This window comes from Tursiops truncatus, chromosome 14 (genome assembly GCF_011762595.2).
Source record: "Tursiops truncatus isolate mTurTru1 chromosome 14, mTurTru1.mat.Y, whole genome shotgun sequence".
NCBI lineage: Eukaryota > Metazoa > Chordata > Mammalia > Artiodactyla > Delphinidae > Tursiops > Tursiops truncatus.
This window is the reverse complement of record NC_047047.1, coordinates 57,696,450-57,714,877: the sequence shown is the minus strand read 5'-3', so window position 1 is coordinate 57,714,877 and position 18,428 is coordinate 57,696,450. Positions and strand designations below refer to the sequence as shown.

Sequence of the window (18,428 nt, the reverse complement as noted above, 5' to 3'; positions counted from 1 at the left end):
GACTCTTTGGACCACAAACCCTTGGAACACACTTCCTCCTCATCCTCACCTGGCTAACTCCCACTTCCACTAAAATGTCACTTCCTTCACTCCCAAATATAAACATACAAGGATAGTCTCCTAGCTTCCTATTGCCATCCCAAGACCATTACTTCTCAGCCCTTTCCTTTATGGTCTATGCTGTCTTTTCATTAACTACCACCTTTAAAATTATTACTTTTTTATACAGCAGAATCCTTTTGTCAAATGCAATTCTACACAGAGCCCCAATATGTAGAAGAGTTAAGCTTCTCAGCCTAACTCAAGGAGTTTCAAAACCCTCTTCATTCAGCCTCCTTCCCTCCTAAGACACTGCTTCCCTAAAACCTAAGGTGCAGGACAATTAGAACACCATTGTCTGTATTATACTGCCTACTCAAAGGAAGAAACACAGTACAGTGGAAAGAGTTGTCTCTGAAGCTAAACAGACATAAGTTCAAATCTTGATTCTACTCATTAGTCACAAGATCTTGAGCAATTTGCCTGAGGATCCATTTCCTCAGCTGTAAAAATCACCACCTTGAGAAGTCAATGGGTAGAACAGAGATAAGTATGTAAAGTACCAAGCATAGTGCCTAGAATACTGACACAAAGCAGGAAATCAATAAAATACTATCTGCTATGGCTTATCCAGGAAATGTAGGTTAACATTCAAAATCAATTAAGGTGATTTACCATAATACTGACAGAATAAAGGAGAAAAACCTTATGATTATTTTAAGAGACACAGAAAAATCATTTGACAAACTTCAGTATCCATTTGTGATTTTAGAAAACCCCAAAACTCTCAGAAAACTACAAGTGGAAGGGGAAATCCTCAATCTGATAAAGAGCATCAATGAAAACTAACATCATCCTTAATGGTGAAATAAGACATGCTTTTCCCTTAAGAATGAGAACAAGGCAGGATGAGCACTCTCCCTACTTTGATTCAACACTGTAATGGAAGTCCTAGTCAGTAAAATAAGAAAAAGAAATAAATATAAGACTCTATTTGCATATGACATAATTATGTAGAAAATTCTATAAAGTCTACAAAACAACTACGAGCAAGGTCAAAGGATACAAATCAATATACAAAAGTCAGCTACATGCTTTTGTTTTTTATTCAGATATATCATCTTTATTAAACAACTTTTTTGAGTTTCATAATGCCTTTCTTTTTCATGCATTTTCGGCATACTGAAGGACTCGATGCATATTTAAGGACTTCCAAATGATAGCAATATAAAATTTCTGCAATTCCCTCTCTCTTTCCCCTTAGAAGTCTCTCTCCTTCATCTCCCATTTGGACTAAATTCTCTCTAGGCCTGGGCACATGTGTTACCCTGCAACTTCTCTTTATTGCTCTCCGAATTTTCACCTATTGTTTATATACTTGTAGCAAACAACTGGAAAATAAAATTTTGAAACAATTTACAATAGCATCAAAAAGCAAAATATTTCAGATTAAACAGAACCAAAGACATGTAAGACTTCTACACTTAAAGTGTTTCTGAGAGAAATTTAAAAGTCTAAATAAATGGAGACCTATACTACATTCATGAATCCAAAGATTTGCTATTGTTAAGATGTCAATCCTCCCTAGTTATCTACAGATTCAATGCAATTACAATTAAAATCTCACCAAGATTTTTTGGTAGAAATTGACAGAATGGTTTAAAATTTATATTGAAATGCAAAACCTAGAAACAATAAAATAATATTTTAAAAGAAGGAGGACTTACACTACCTAACTTTAAGACTTACCATAAATCTACAGTAATCAATAGTGTGGTATTCGGGTAAAGATAAACAAAACATCAATGGAACAGAATGGAGAGTCTAAAAATATATATATATTTTATATATATTACATATTTAAATATACATTTACATTAATATATAATATATATTCATTAATTTTCACAAAAACAACAACAGAATCCAACAGGGAAAGGAAAGTCCCTTTGACAAATAGTTCTAAAATAACTAGATACAAGCATAAAAAAAATGAATCTCAATTCTTACCTCGTATCATACACAATTAATTTGAAATGGACCACAGATTATGTAAAAGCTAAAACTATAAAGCTTTTAGAAAATAGCATTAGGACCATGTCTTCATGACTTGGTGGCAGGCAAGGGGTTCTGGGACAGGGTACAATAACCTTAAAAGAAAAAAAACCTGATAAATTTGTCTCCATCAATATTAAAAACTCGGGTTCATCAAAAAACACCATTAGGAAAATGAATAGACAAGCCACGGGCTAGAAGAAAATATTCATGAAACATATATCTGATAAAGGACAGTTAACCAGGATATACAAAGAACTCCCACAACTCAATACTGTAAAGAAAAACAGCTCAATTTTTTAAATGGGCAGCAGATTTACACAGACACTGCCCAAAAGAAGATATACAAATAACCTACAAGAACAAGAAAGAGTGCTCAATATCATTAGTCATCAGGATATAGCAAATTAAAACCACAATGAGGACTTCCCTGGTGGCGCAGTGGTTGAGAATCTGCCTGCTGATGCAGGGGACACGGGTTCGTGCGCCGGTCCAGGAAGATCCCACATGCCGCGGAGCGGCTAGGCCCATGAGCCACAACTACTGAGCCTGCGCGTCTGGAGCCTGTGCTCCGCAACGGGAGAGGCCACAACAGTGAGAGGCCCGCGTACCGCAAAAAAAAAAAAAACCCACAATGAGATACCACTACACACCCACCACAACGACTACAATTAAAGACTAAAAAAATTAAAAAAATAAAAAAAAAAAAGACTAATAACACTGAGTACTGGCAAGGATGTAGAGCAACTGGAACTCTCATACATTGTTGGTGGGAACATAAAATGGTACAACCACTTTGAGAAAAGGTCTGGGAGTTTCTTATAAAACTAGCGGACACTTACTCTATGAGCCATTTCTCCTGATATTTACCCTAGAGAAATGAAAACATTTCTACAACACAACCTGTATAAGAACATTCATGGCAGCTCTATTCATAATGGCCCCAAACTGGAAACGTCCCTGATATACATCCACTTGATAAACTTTTGACATGTTCATATGAGAGAAAAAAGGAATGAATTCTTCATAAACACAATCTCAAAAGCCTTTCCAAAAATATATACTGTACGATTCTATTTATATGATATCCTAGAACAGATAATATTAACCTATGGTAGGATGATAGAAGATCAGAAAAGCAGTTGCTTCTGGAGGTTGGGAGCAGGAACTGACCGAGAAGGCACATGAGGGAAATTTCAGGAGTGATAGTAATGTTCGATATCTTGGTAGAGGCTTAGGTTGTACTGATTTGCCAAAATTCATTAAATGGTACAATTAACATTTGTGTATTCCATTATATGTAAATTTTACCTAAAAAACAAAAAGAACTGCAAACAAATACTGAACTCTAAGTTAATGACATACATGCTGAAGTATTTAGGGGTAAAGTGTACCGATGTCCACAACTTACTTTGAAATCCATCAAAACGTAAGTTGTATTGGTGGATGAATAGGCATGTGATAAAGCAAACAGTAAAATGTAAATTATAAAATCCAGGTGTAAACTGTAAAATAATTCCTTACGTGCTCCCATTACCCTTTTCTAACTCATTGAGATTTCTAATCCATGGAGCTCTCATTTACACCTCCATTATGTCTCTTATAGCTTCACTTCCAATCATCTGTAATATCTCTATTCTCTTCGTCTCTACTGCAGCCACCTGCAACCAACTACCCTTCTCTACCCATTTACCTAAACTGATGAGTGCTGCCCGAGGAAAATCTCACAACCACTAGACCAATGAATGCTACTCCAAATTTATAACTTCCACACTCAGCACTGCTGAGCAATTCCTTTCTAATTCACTGGTTGGCTCCTTCTCCAGACTCCACAGCAGCAATTCCAAAACTGGATTATGCTTCTTAAACTCCTTACTCATTTCTCTTTCCTCACTCTATGTAAAGGATCTTGCCTTTCATTCCATCATGAACATAGTGGCTACCGAGCATGAACTACCTGCTCCCCAACCTACAAACCCATTTTATCTCACCTCCTCCCACCTCAGAAGAAAGGATGTCATCACTCCTGCCAGAGGTAGCGGATCATCATCAGTACTGCTTAAAAATGCAGACTCTGTAACCAAGTTATACTTTCCAAACCTCAGTTTTCTCTCTTATAAAATAGAGACAATAACAGTATACTGTGAGAATAAGAGAACACATGCAAGGCACTTAAAATAGTACCTGGCAAATAATTCAAGGCAAATCCCACTGCTGTGTTCCTGAGCTCATCTTGTTCAGTATCTTCACTAGCATTCTCTATCAGCTCCTTCCCCAAAGCCTCCTAACATAAACAAGTTTCCATTACCTTCAAATAAAAAACAAGTGTCTTCCCCAACTTGAACCCCCTTCTTGTCACAGAAGTATCTCTTTTCCCTTCATTTCCAAGCTTCTAGGGGGAAAAAAAAATCTGAAGAAACTCATCTGTTCTTGCTATTCTTTTTCTATGCTCTTCCATCTTCTATTCTCACACCGAAACTGCTTGGACATAAGTGACCCCTAAGCTGTCAAATCTAACTAACACTTTTCAGGCCCCTTATTTGACTTTTCTATAGCCTGATACAGTTAATGACACTTTTCTTGAAACCCCTTCCATTCTCAGCTTCTCAGACACTAGGGTCCCATTCTTTCTACCTGACTCTTTCCTTCTTAATCTCCTTTACTCATGCCTTTCCCTCTGCTCTTCCCCTACACCCTATTGTCCATTCTATTTCCCCAGTTCTGATGCCAGCCTTATTTCATTCTTATCTCTAATCATTTTCAGTGGGTGGCCTCACCTACTTTAACACCTTCTTTGAGGTACAATTAACATACAATAAATTGCACATATCTGAGCTGTATAATCCGTTAAATTTTAATATATGTATACTCTCCTGAAACTACTGGTACAATCAAGACAAATGAACATAAAAGCCTGCCCCCCAAAATAACTACTGACTTGCTTTTTGTCACTGTGGATGCATTTTCTAGAAATTTATAGTATATACTGTGGTGTTTTTTGAGGGGGCAGGGGGCAGTTTCTTCGGCTTCTTTCATTCAGCTTATTTTGAGATTAAGCAACGTTGTCTTGTATATCAATAGTTCATTCCTTTTTACTGCTGAGAAGTATTCCAATGTATGACTATATCACAATTTGTTTATTAATTCACCTGCTGATGGACATTTGGGTTGTTTCCAATTTTCTGCTGAACAGAACTGCCATGAACATTCATGTGTAAGTCTTTCATAGGATATAAGCTTTGTCTATTCTCATGGCTCTACTCACACACCTGGAAGTCCCAAATCTGTTTCACCAGATACCAACAACCAGTTGCCAGTTTGACAAGTCCACCTGGATAACCCAAAATGACTTTTAAATCAACAAGTTCAAAACTCATCTTATAATGCCACTCTTTCCACCCCAGCAGGTTCTCCTCCTACATTCTCTATCCTGACTAAAGGCACTCAAACCAGAAACTTAAGAATCCTCCTACTCTTACCATTTCCCCCAATCAATCAGTGAGTTACTAGATCCTGTCAATTCTGCATTTTAAACATCTCTCAAGTAAAATCCATCTCCACACTTCCATCCTAATTCAAATGCATATCATCTCTTGGCTGGACTATTAACCCTAGCCTTCTTCTAACTTTTCTCCTTACCTTGGGTCTCATTATTCTCCAATCCATTTTCTATTCTATGGCCAAAGTGGATTTTCTAAAATTGAAATTTTATGTTACTCCCCTATTTAAAATTCCTCAATGCCATCTATCCCCTCAAGATAAAATTCATACTCCTTAGCTTAACATACAAAAAGTTCTCTATAAATCAGTTTCCTCTCCAAACTCATCTTCTGCCACTTCCCATCATATTCGAACTTAGTCATTTCTGGATGATGTCAATTACCTTTTAATCCTTAGTGCTGAGAGCAATACTTGGTCTGCAGTAGGCACAATATGCTTATGCAATAGATAAGGTAGGACTTAGACTAACAGATATATTGAGACCTTCTGGGTATTTTCAGGAAAAGTAGTAGTCCAGTCTGGCTGAAGCATAAAGTATATGAAAGACTATGGTAAGCAATCCATCCAGAAAAGCAGGATGAAGCCAGACCACAGATCACTATCAAGTTTATTCCAAAGAATACACACTTCATTCTATGCCCTCAAAAGACATCAACGGTTCTGAACAAGAGTGTGACACATTCAGAAGTGTCCCATAACTTCTGAAATTTGAAAAATAGATAAAGGAGAGGTGAGAGGCAGTGAACTCAGTAAAGAGGCTACAGCAGTAGTCTGGGAAAGGGGACTCAAGAGCAGTGGGAGTAGGGGGAATAGATTAAAAGAACATGTCAAGGGGAATGAAGCTACAGGCTCTGACTGGGTGTGGGCAGTACTAAGTCATCAGAGATGACTCCAAAGTTTTGAACCAGTCAAATAAAATAATACAGCTAATAGATCAAGAAGAATTCTTTTTTAATAGGTGAAAGGGAGGGAGCTGATCGTTTTGTTTGGGTTTTCCCTACCCTTTCATTCAAATTTAAGTGCCAACCAGGCGTCAGGCACTGTATACATGGAGGATAAAACGAGGGTAAAATATCGTCCCTGTTCCCAAAGACCATCCAATCTGGTTGGGGTGGGGAACGTAAACAGGAAAAAAATAGGAACTTAAAATTCATTGTTAAGTGCTAGGCTAGGGTGCTAAAAGAATATTTAGATTGAAAGAAAGACTATCCAACTCAGGCCTGAGGATCTGAGAAAAGATCTGAGGTCTAGAGAGTCCAGAAGATGAGTGGTGTTAGGCCAGGCAAAAGGCCGTGCAGGTGAAGAAAACCTGGATGTTCAAAGAGCCTCAGGTTAGATAACACAAGCTGATGCATCTGCAAACAGTACAATAAGTCGAAAAGAAGATATGGAGATATCCACAGGAAATGTCTAACAAGCAGATGAAAATGCAGGTTTTGAGCTACCAAATATATTTTCAACCTGTCTTTGGTGGCTTAAAATCATCTTTAGTGCGTATTTTATATACGAATTGGGAGAATCTCACACATCAGCGAGACTGTGTACACTTCCACCTTCTCCCATCACTTCTACTGTCAAGCAAGGGTATCTCTGCTTAAAGTCAAACCGGGTTTATATAAATAAGCAAAGAGGACTGGTGGGGACTGTGGAAAATCTTAGACAGATGCCTTGTCTAAAGAAGGCAGCCATTTACTCAGCTCCAGCAGCTTACTGCCTTGCTTGAATGCTGGCCCAATGTGGAGAGATCTTCCTATTCTCCAAGAAAAGCTCAAAATTCAGATTTTATGTAATATCTCCCATTTGAAAATACTGGCATCTGATTACATTAAAAATAAAACAACACTATGCCAGCCAAAAAAAATGCTTTTGTGGACAGATTTCAGCATGGGCCACCAGTGTGGCAGAGTTAGATCTGGTCTGCTAAATCCTCCAGTGCTCTTTTCACTACCTCATAGGAGCCTCAACTGACAGGGTTTCATGGTGACTCCCATGGGATAGGAACTGCTTGCTTCCAAGCAAAACAGCCCCAAACTGATAGTGCTTTATTAGTTCTTTTATATATTGTCAATAATTTTTGTCTCTTCCCCACCCTGGTCAGGATACCTGCCTCTAGCATCATTGAGACTTCCTACTCCCCTTCTATTACAACCTAAGATGGCAAGCTAGCAGGTAAAGCAAAAGTAAACAGAGAGCCTGACAGGATTTCTAATGAATAAAGCAGGTAAGGCATATGGCAAAGATTTGGTTTTCTTAGAAAACAATTATCACAGAGATATCTGTGACTAGTCAGATACCTGAGCAAAAAAGTCAATAACTTATATTTGAAATATATGAGCAATTTCTACTAACAAACCAAATAGGTTCCATTGTGAGCTACCAAGAGGGGGAGAGGGAGAACATCGCAAAAGGGAAAGTAAAAGTTGCTGGCCTTTGAGAAATATCAGATACCTCTTAAAACACAGTTTTTTTAAAGTATAAATGTTTAAAAGAAAAGGTACACTATAATCTCAACTCTCAGTGAGGAATAAAAATATTTTAAAATCAGATAACATGAAACATTCTTCGAGCAACAAGAAATGGGGCTTTAGAAACACTATTAAAAGAGTAAAGCTATCCCTATATTTATAAGAGGTAAAAGGAAAACAAAATAATCTGATAGTTTTTAATATTCATTCAGAGATCAGTTGCTGATGTTTTAGTGTATTATTAAGTCACAACGTTGCTTCAGAAGCTCTGAAAATGTAACTACACTTCCTAATTATACTAAAACGTGTAAAAGTACAGATCACGGGGTATATAAGTTTAGATAACAATGTGGCAAACTCGAAGAAACACAGAAATGTTAAAATTTCTAATCAACAAACCGAATGACAGTACCAAGATTTTGAGAGAGAAAGAGAGACGTGGGGGGCGGGGAGGGAGAGAAAAAGAGAGAGAAAGAAAGAGAGAAAGGGAAGGGAAGGAAGGAAAGCAAGGAAGGAAGGAAGGAAGGCCAGTGGCATGTGCACCCGCCCCTGTGAATCGGAGGAGTCGGGGAATTCAGGGGAATGAAGAGTGATTACAGAGGGCGAGCAAAGCAGGCCCTGTTCCTGCTGGCAGGCGAGCTCTGCAATTACTTAGAGCAAGCATTATGGCCAGAGCATTCTGGAGCCCACTTAGACGAGCAGACTGGACACCTAAAACCGGAGGCTGACAGCAGCTCGGGGAGAGGACCGAGAAAGCGGAAAAGTGGCCTGCTTTGACCTCCACTGAAAACGGAGGCTCCTCCAACTCTCGTCTCTGAACCAGGGGCAGGGGCAATAAGCTCTCAGCGGTTGGATTCTTCGGACAAACTCTCTCAGGCTCCCTGCGGCCTTCCCACACACCACACCGGGTTAATGTCAACACGGAGAGCCAGCGGGTGTGAGGGAACCTCTCGGTGTGCGCCGTCCTTTCTGGGAGGCGGTGAGACCGGGAAGAAAGACGACTCCGCGCGCGCCCCGCCTCCCAGCCCTTCCCCAGCCCCGGCCCGGCGCCCTCGCAGGGGCTGCAGCCGGGAAGCGCGCTCCTCACCTTTTTCAGCGCAGGCACCAGCAGCCCCCGCCACTTGGGCGCGTTCTCCTCGCTGAAAAACTCGTACGGCAGCTGCTGCGCCTGCATGGTGCCCCCGGGGCGCCTCCGGGTTGGGAGAGGGGCGGCGGCGGCCGGGCCGGGGAGCCGCGAGAGGGCGAGCTCTTAGCGCGGAACAGGGCCGCGGCCCCACCGGACGGCCCGGCCCCCTCGGGGCGCCGAGCGGCCGGGCTAGCCCCGGAGAGGGAGCTGGGTGGCGAAGCCCGCGCCCGGCCACCCACCCGACACGGACACCAGCCGCGAAGAGCGAACGCAGCCCGGAGGCGGCGGCGGTGGCATCCCGCACCACCGCCCCGGGGCCGGGCCCCCACTCCTCCCCGGCCCGCTGGCGCCGCCCCGGGTTGCCCTCCGCCGCGGTCGCCGCCCGCCCTCCCGCCGGGGCTGCGCTCCCGGGCCCGGCCTGGCCCCGCGGCGGAGCCGGCGGCTGGGGGAGGGCGTGTGGACCGACACTCCGGCCGCGGCGCCCGCTCGGCAGGGACCCCGAAACGCGAGTGACCCGGGGTGGGGCGGAGCTGGGCGCGGGGTGTACCGGGGGAGGGGAAAGGCCCGAGGTCGTTGTTAGGGAATCCGGCTGCCTGAGGTGCCGCCGCGGCCGCCGCCGACGCCGGTGTAGCGCTAGAGCTTCCTACTAGCGAACTGAACCTGCCTGCTACTGAGCATGCGTCGCCGGGCAGGGCCGGTTCGCTCCGGGTTTTCCGGCTCCCCAGCCAAGGAGGAGGGAAGCGCGAGAGAGCGAGGGAGGGCTCCCCGCCGGGCTGTGGCTGCGCCCCCGAGGGCTGCAGGGGGAGGAGCGACAGGGCCCCGAGCGGTCGAACCCCCGGCCGAGTGGGGCCTGCGGGGTGCGGTGCGAGCTACGGTGAAGCGGCCCCCATTGTGTGGTTGGGCCGAGAAGGATCCCACCCCTCTCTCGGAGTCCCTGGGCCTTTCGTTTCGGAAAGGGGTGTGTGTCTGTGTACTTTGTTCCCGAGCGTGAAGATAAGGACTGCCCAGAGCATGCAATGTATAGTAAACAGGCTGGACAAAAGATAGGTGCCTTTCTCACGAAACCTACAGCATAATAGAAGTGATCGCAATGTCTCCAAACGGTCTTTCCACATCACCAAGAATAAAATGTGTACGCGTAACGTTGATTTTGTGTGTTTTTAAATGCAATATGTTCATCTTTGAAACCCGTTTCAAATATGAACTTCAATAACCACTTACCTCCAGTGGAAATTGACACCTCTCCTGCAGATCCCAGGAACACTTTACTCAGTCCCCTCTCCGGGCATTTAGCTTAACGTGTTTTTGTATCTCTACAAGGCTCGTTCAACTAGATAACAAACTCCTGGAAGGTAGATCTTTTTCACCAGGGTTAGGGGCTCTACACAGAATAGGCACTTAGTGAATGTTTGTGGAATGCTAAAGGAGCATTATCTGTAAATTGTTCCTCCATCCCAGGGATGCAGGTGTTTGCTTAACAGTAGCAATGGGTGGCTGGCGCCTCATGGTTTACCATTACCACTTTTTGAGCATAATCTCATTTAATCCTCGGAGCAATCCTATTGTTTTTACATCACAGTTTAAAGAACCAGCCTGAGTTGAAATTGATACTGTACCCTGCTATTTCAGAGAACAATAACCAGAATCACATAGATGAGAAATGTTTAAGCAGCGGTTCTTAATCTCTACGGGACCTCTTTGAGAATCTCATAAAAGTCTTGGTTCCTTTCCTTTAAAGATGTACACATATGATTTACATTTAAAAGTTCTCCACACTTTCAAAGTGTTCAGAATGACATTTTGAAAATCATCCATAAATCCTCTGGGTAAAAAGAGGTAAAGTAACCATAGCTTAGAGAGGGGTTGGGGGTAGGAGAAGGGGTCTCAGAGGAAAATATGACAGCCATTTTCAAATCTCTAAAGTAATGATATGAAAAATATATATATGTGATAGGGTTTTGTGTGATTCTAAACGATTTAATTAAGATCAAGCCTCTGCCCCAAATTATTCCTGGGCTTCCTACTGCTCTTAGAATACTTTTCAAACTTCCTACCATGACCCACAAAACATGCATCTAGCTACTGTTTACATTCTCAACTTTTTCTCACCATTCTCAACGTTGGCTCACCACATTCCAGTCACACTGGCCTTCTGTCTATTCCTAGAAAACACCATCCTCTTTCCTGCCTCAAGGGCTTTGCTCTTCTCTGAGCCTGTAACTCATTCTGCTCCTGTTCACTTGGCTGGTTATAAACGTCACCGCTTCCAAGAGGCCTTCGGTGATCACGCTAAGTAGTTTCCACCTATACTTTTCTCCCATAAGCTTTGGCTTCTTTCTTCGCAAGCATAAACCACGGCCTTTAATTATTTTTCGTTGTTGGTCTCCCCCACCCCCCGCCGCTCCCACCATCTGGAATGTAAACTCCAAGATCAACAATCTTATGTGTTCACTCTAGCTCATCATTTTATCCCCAGGAACTACAGCACTTGGCACATAGTAGGTTCTCAATAAATACTGTTGAAGGTATAAAAGTTGAATGGCGGAAACTTTCAGGAAGACTACGTAATCAGAGTTGTCCTAAGAAACGGGTGATCTTCTGGGGTGTGCAAGTAAAAACCGTACATTCGCTCTCTCGGGACGACGGGGAGGGTTAAGAGGTGGGACTTGATGACCTCCAAGGTCCCCTTCAACTCCGAGTCTCTGATTTGACTGCAGAGGTAAACAAGCCCTAGAAACATGTATTAAAGCCCGGCTGGGCATGCTTAGCGGCCGGGGCAGGTTTTCACTAGTATGAACGTTTTAGCTGCAGACTGACAGCAAGCAGCTGGAGGGAAACTGCAGAGAAGAGACTCGGCTCTTCGCAGCTGAGAGACCTAAGGGGAGTGGTGTTGGGTTCGGCGTCGCTAAGGTCAGGGAGCAATCGAGCGCCTCTACACCGTTCGCTTGTATCTCTTGAGCCAAATCAAAATCTATGGGCGTGCTGCGAGAGAAGATGACCGTGGCGGACTCAGAAACTTGCTAGTGGAGACATGAAAGCCCTGTGAGCCCCTCAGCTGCAACCGCGGACTGTGGCGCCGCGGCGCAGGCGCAGAGGTTCCTTTCGCGCCCCACCTTCGACTCTAAAGAGCCAGGAGCCTGAGCGGACGTGACGCACGGGGGCGCGTCCAGGCAGGCTAGCCGAGGCCCGAAGGGGGAGCGTCCAGGCAGGCTAGCCGAGTTCTGAGCGCGTCGAGTCAGAACACGGGCAGCGGGAAAGGAGGCGGGGAGGACTTTTGGGCTGGCGGCGCGCCCCCTGCAGGTGGGAGTGCAGCACTAAGCGCTTTGCCTCGCGCCGCAACCGGACGCAGTCACAGGGTTCCCTGCCTGGGTGCAGCCGCAACGATCTTCCTGAAGCAAACTTCAGATGCAGTTACTCTCCCGTTCGAGTCTCCACTGTCATGCCAGAATAAAGTCCAAAGTCCTTAGTTTTGTATTCATGGCCTTGTACAATGGGGCCACTACTTATCTTTCCAGCTATATCACTCACTAAAAATGAACTACTATTGCCTCCTATAAACCCATTATTTCTGTCTCTTGTTTCTTGCCTATTCTGTTCCATCTGCCTAGAATGCCCTTCATCATCTTCCTCCAATCCCACCACAGCTTCACCCCACCTCCCATATACACGCTCACCGTGAAACTCTTATCCACGCTGTCGCCGCCAGCACATATGCCGCCTTCTTTCTGAAGTCTTTTTCAGCCCGCATTTAGGATTCCTCCCCTTAAACTTTAGAGTCCAATAGGCATAAGAAACAGCGGTTTCAGCCATCAATAAAGTTAAGGTCTTCTCTACCAGCAGCATATCCTCTCAATGCTTCCCCTCACCCTTTCTTCCCAATCCCCACTTTCAATTCCATTTCTCCAATTATGTCCCCAGAAAAATACACCAGAGAAAACAGTGGCTGATAAAACCACTGGATAGCCATCCTTTATCACCTTTAGTTAATACTTTGATCCTCCCTTCTCTTTCTCCCTCTCTCTCTCTCTCTCTCTCTCTCTCTCTCTCTCTCTCTCTCTCTCTCTCTCTCTCTCGGGCAAAGATGGTGGGGAGCAAGGTAGGTACAATTAGAAGACATGATCAAAAGCTCTCCAAGATATTTAGGACTATTCCTGGAATTTTTTTTTTTTCAGGATCCCGGCAGAGTCCAGTTTTTGGCAAAAGTCTTTTTCCAGTTGATTCAAGTGGTAATGGCTCCTCAAACTGATTGCACCCCAATCCAATTCAACTTTCATTGAATTCCCAAGTTTGTCATGGAACTTGATAAACTGGTTCTAAAATGTATATGGAATTAAAAAAAAAAGTTCTTCTGTTAAAGAGCAAGGTAGGGGAACTTGACTTGCCAGATATGAAGACATTACACAGCTAGAGTAATTAAAACAACGTGGTATCAGAAAAGGAACAGACAGACATACCAGTGGACCCATCTCATTGCGGTGGCTTCTCTTGTTGTGGAGGACCAAATACACAGAAACAATTCATGACACAGCAAGCATTGCAGATGAGTGAGGAAAGGGTATAGTGCTCAATAAATGAAATATGAACAGTTGATAAATACATATAGAAAAGTGAAATTACATCCCTAACTCACACCTGACACAAAACAACCGCATGTGGATAAAAGACTTAAATGTAAAAAACAAAATTATAAAATTGTGAAAGGAAAATAAAGAATATCTTTATGAGGCTTCCCTGGTGGCGCAGTGGTTGAGAGTCTGCCTGCCAATGCAGGGGACACGGGTTCGTGCCCCAGTCCGGGAAGATCCCACATGCCGCGGAGTGGCTGGGCCTGTGAGCCATGGCCGCTGAGCCTGCGCGTCCGGAGCCTGTGCTCCGCAAAGGGAGAGGCCACAGCAGTGAGAGGCCCGCGTACCGCAAAAAAAAAAAAAAAAAAAGAAAAAAAAAAGAAGAAAAAAAGAGAATATCTTTATGAGCTCAAAGTAGGAAAATATTTCTCAAATAATACACAAAAAAACACAAACCATAAAGGGAAAGATTGATAAATTTGATTTTATTAAAACTAAGAACCTCTGTAAATCAAAATAAGGCATACAAAAAGTGAAAGCACAAGCCATTAAGTAGGAGAAAGTAGTTGCAACTCAACCGAAAAAGAATTAGTATCCAGGACAAGTGGTTTACTTTATTTTTAATTAATTAATTAATTTATTTATTTATTTATTTATTTTTGGCTGCATTGGGTCTTCGTTGCTGCACACAGGCTTTCTCTAGTTGCGGCGAGTGGGGGCTACTCTTTGTTCCTGTGCACGGGCTTCTCATTGCGGTGGCTTCTCTTGTTGAGGAGCACAGGCTCTAGGCACACGGGCTTCAGTAGTTGCGGCATACAGGCTCAGTAGTTGTGTCTCACAGGCTCTAGAGCGCAGGCTCAGTAGTTGTGGTGCTCGGGCTTAGTTGCTCCACGGCATGTGGGATGGGATCTTCCTGGACCAGGGCTACGAACCCATGTCCCCTGCATTGGCAGGTGGATTCTTAACCACTGTGCCACCAAGGAAGTCCCCAGGTGGTTTACTTTAAAGGAGATAATGATGGTTAGATGTTCACCTCACTAGTAATCAGGGAAAAGCAAGTTAAAATCACAATGAGATATTATTTCTTGCCCATTGAATTAGCAAAAACTTAGAAGTTGAACAATGCTAAGCTTTGGCAAGGATGTAAAGCTATTAAAATTCTCATCCACTGCCATGGGAATGTAAATGACTAAAACCACTTTAGATAACTATTTCTTTTCTTGAAATATGAATATGGGCATGTCCTATACAAACTGGCATAGATTTATTCCCATAGCATATATATCCCAAGGAAAATTCCTCACTGCATTGTTTGTTATAGCATAAATAGTAGAATGGGTAAATAAATTGTGGAATACTATAGAGCAGCAAAAATGGATGAATCACAGTTTATGTTTACGTTCCCTCCAAAATTCATATGTTGAATCCCAATCTCCAATGTGAAGGTATGTGGAGATTGGGTTTGGGGAAGTGGTAAGGACATGCAGGTGGTGCCCTCATGAATGAGGTTAGTACCAACATAAAAGAGACTGCAGAGAGAGCCTCTCCCCTTCCACCATGTAAGGACAAGAGAGAAGACTGTTATCTATGAACCAGGAAGTAGGCTTTCACCAGACACTGAATCTGAAGGTGTCTTGATCTTGGACTTCCCAGCCTCAAAAACTGTGAAAAATAAATTTCTATTGTTTATAAGGTACTCAGTCTATGGTATTTTGTTATAACAGCCCAAAAGACCTAAGACACACATCAACATAGGTAAACCCTTTAAAAATAACACTGATAATATATAAATGTGCCTGTGAACCTCCAAAGGAAAAAAGAGAAAACAAACAAAAAAACCACTAAGCAAGACACACAGGAAACTACACACTATATGATTCACTGTATAAGGTGCAAAAAAAAAAAAAAGTAGAACTGAGTTGTATGTTATTTATTGTGATACCCAACCTCTAAGATGGCCCTATGAGCCTTACTTCCTGGTATTCCTTCCCCAGTATAGATAACACTCCCATGTTGAATAGACAATCCTAGGCAATACTCACCTGCAAAAATAGGATTTTGCGGAAGTTATGTATGTGGCTTCTGAGCCTAAGTCTTAAAAGACATGGTCACTTTACTGTCTCTCTCTCTCTCATCTCTCATTCTGGGAGAAATCACTGCCATTTTCTGAGGACACCCAAGCAACCCTCTAGGGGAAGCCCTCACTGACAGTCTTGGAAATAGATCCCTCAGCTCCAGTAAAGGCTTCAGATAATTGAAATCTGGTTAATATTTTGACTGCAACTTTTTTAGGGATTCTGAGCCAGAAGTACTCAGATGATCCATTTCAAAATCTTTAACTCTCAGAAACTATGAGATAATAAATGTGTGTTGTTTTAAGCCACTAAGTTTTGGGGTAATGGGTTATGCAACATTAGAAAACTAATATTTTTACGGATACATACATAAGCAGTCAAATTATAACAAAACATTAAAATAATACTGAATTCATAATGGTGGTTGTGAAGGTTGTATGCATATGGAGAGATCTTTAAGATATATTGTAAATTGTAGGAAAAAAATAGTGTAGAAAGTGTTCGCAACTGGGGAGGTTTTATACAAGGTTCTAATGAGATACTGGTAATGGTCTATTACTAACCTGAGTAGTAGGTACACAACTGTTCATCTTATTATTTTAAAATTTAAACACATACACTCTTTGTTGTATGCATAATATGTTACAAACACACACTACACACAGAGGAGGGGGGGTGATGGCTACAACGGGCCAATAGAGAGAGAGCACAGTGGCTTCATAGCCAATTCTGAATTGACTGTTACAATCTCACTAATGCACTTAAGAAATAAAATCTACCTTCTCTTAATTATAGATCAGAGTTGGAAGAGGCTAGAAGTAGACACAAGTAGGCAGTAGTTTAAGGACAAATCACATGAAGCATCTGTACTGACTGCCAGTTTCTCTTTTCTCCTCCTCTCCGCAGCAGCAAAAGGCTAACATCTCCAAAGATTCTCAGTCTCAGATACTAAGGGTTGGAAAGGCAACTGAAGAGTGAGAATAAGGGCTACATTTTGGTTTGAACTCAGGTCAACCAACTCAAGTCCTTTATTGCTCTTTGTTGCCTTAAGCAAGTTACTTAATATCTATTAAAACAACTTGCATAATGTGAGTCCAGAGGAAGTAACCTCATCAGGTAAGCACCCACTGTATAAGGAGTTCAATATCTGAATATGAGTAACCATGGTATGTAATTCAAAGATATTCAAAGGTTAATTTTAAAAAATAACTTGGCATTTAAAAATTCAAGTAAGTAATACATCCACGTGATTCATGAAGTGTCTTTTTCACCCTGCCCATCAGCTATAGTGCTTCCCTCCAATTCCCTAGCAGGTAACCATTTTTTGTTAGTTTCTTATATATTCCTTCAGAGTTTGTTGCTGCAAACACAAATATAATATTTTAACAGAAAAGTTTCAAAAACAGGACAGAGGGATTTCCCTGGTGGCACAGTGGTTAGAAATCCACCTGCCAATGCAGGGGACATGGGTTTGAGCCCTGGTCCGGGAATATCCCACATGACACGGAGCAACTAAACCCGTGCACCACAACTACTGAGCCCGCGCTCCACAACTACTGAAGCCCACACGCCTAGAGCCCGTGCTCCACAATAAGAGAAGCCACCGCAAGGAGAAGCCCGTGCACCACACCGAACAGTAGCCCCCACTTGCCGCAACTAGAGAAAGCCCGCGCACAGCAACGAAGACCCAACACAGCCAAAAATAAATAAATAAATTTATTTTAAAAAAAAAAACAGGACAAAGTTTCCCATATAACTTTCATGCAGACTTACCAATTTTTAATATTTTACCCCATTTGCTATATCATTTCCTCTGTCTCTGTCTCTATCTCTGTCCTTGTCTCTTCATGCATACATACATACATACGCACATACATATATACACACATACATAAATGTGTGTGTCTAATATTTCTTCAGAATCATTTGAGACCAATTTGCACACATCATCCCTCTCTACCCCAAGCATTTCAGTGAGTCAGTGTGCATTTCCTAAAAACAAGGACTTATATTTACCTAACTGGAATACAGTTATTAAATTCAGAAAGCTAACATGGATACAATACTATCATCCGATCTACAGACCTTATTGAAATTTCACTAATTGTCCCTACAATGTTCTTTACAGAGATTGCTTTTTCTGGTCTAGGATCCAGTGCAGGATCATATACTGCATTTAGTTTTTGTGTCTCTTTAGTTTCCTCTAATCTGGAACGGTGCCTCAGACTTTCTTCGTCTTTCATGGTATTGCCATTTCTTAAGATGACAGGCCATTTTTTCTTATAATGTCCCTCAATTTGGGTTTGTTTGAAATTCTCCAATGATAAGATTCAGGTTTTTGTATTTTGGATACGAATAGCAAATGTATGGTATCCTGAGTGCATCACATCACGGGGGACATGATGACAGTTTATCCCGTCAGTAGTGATGCTAATTTTGATTACTTGGTTAAGGGGGAGTCAACCAAGTTTCTCCAATATAAAGTTATTTTCACTCTTCGTAATAGTACTAACTTGTACAAACATAAGTTATTTTTAAAAACAGCTTTATTGAGATATAATTCACATACTATACAATTCACAATTGAAAGCATTCAAATCGA

The 18,428-nt window shown here is 42.3% G+C and overlaps 1 protein-coding gene across 4 annotated transcripts in view; it reads right to left on the bottom strand.

Moving 5' to 3' along the window:
- The window catches only part of SOS1 (SOS Ras/Rac guanine nucleotide exchange factor 1), a 151,100-nt gene extending 141,276 nt beyond the window's left edge, over positions 1-9,824 (bottom strand). For 3 of the 4 annotated variants that reach the window (XM_019942784.3, XM_019942785.3, XM_073791435.1), the window contains exon 1: positions 9,148-9,823. In XM_019942784.3, coding sequence (XP_019798343.1) covers positions 9,148-9,234 — 87 coding nt within the window. In that variant the 5' untranslated portion in view covers positions 9,235-9,823. Of the gene's footprint in view, positions 1-9,147 lie in introns of all 4 variants that reach the window. The other variant, XM_019942786.3, reaches the window with a different exon arrangement.
- Between the last annotated feature and the right edge of the window lie 8,604 nt (positions 9,825-18,428).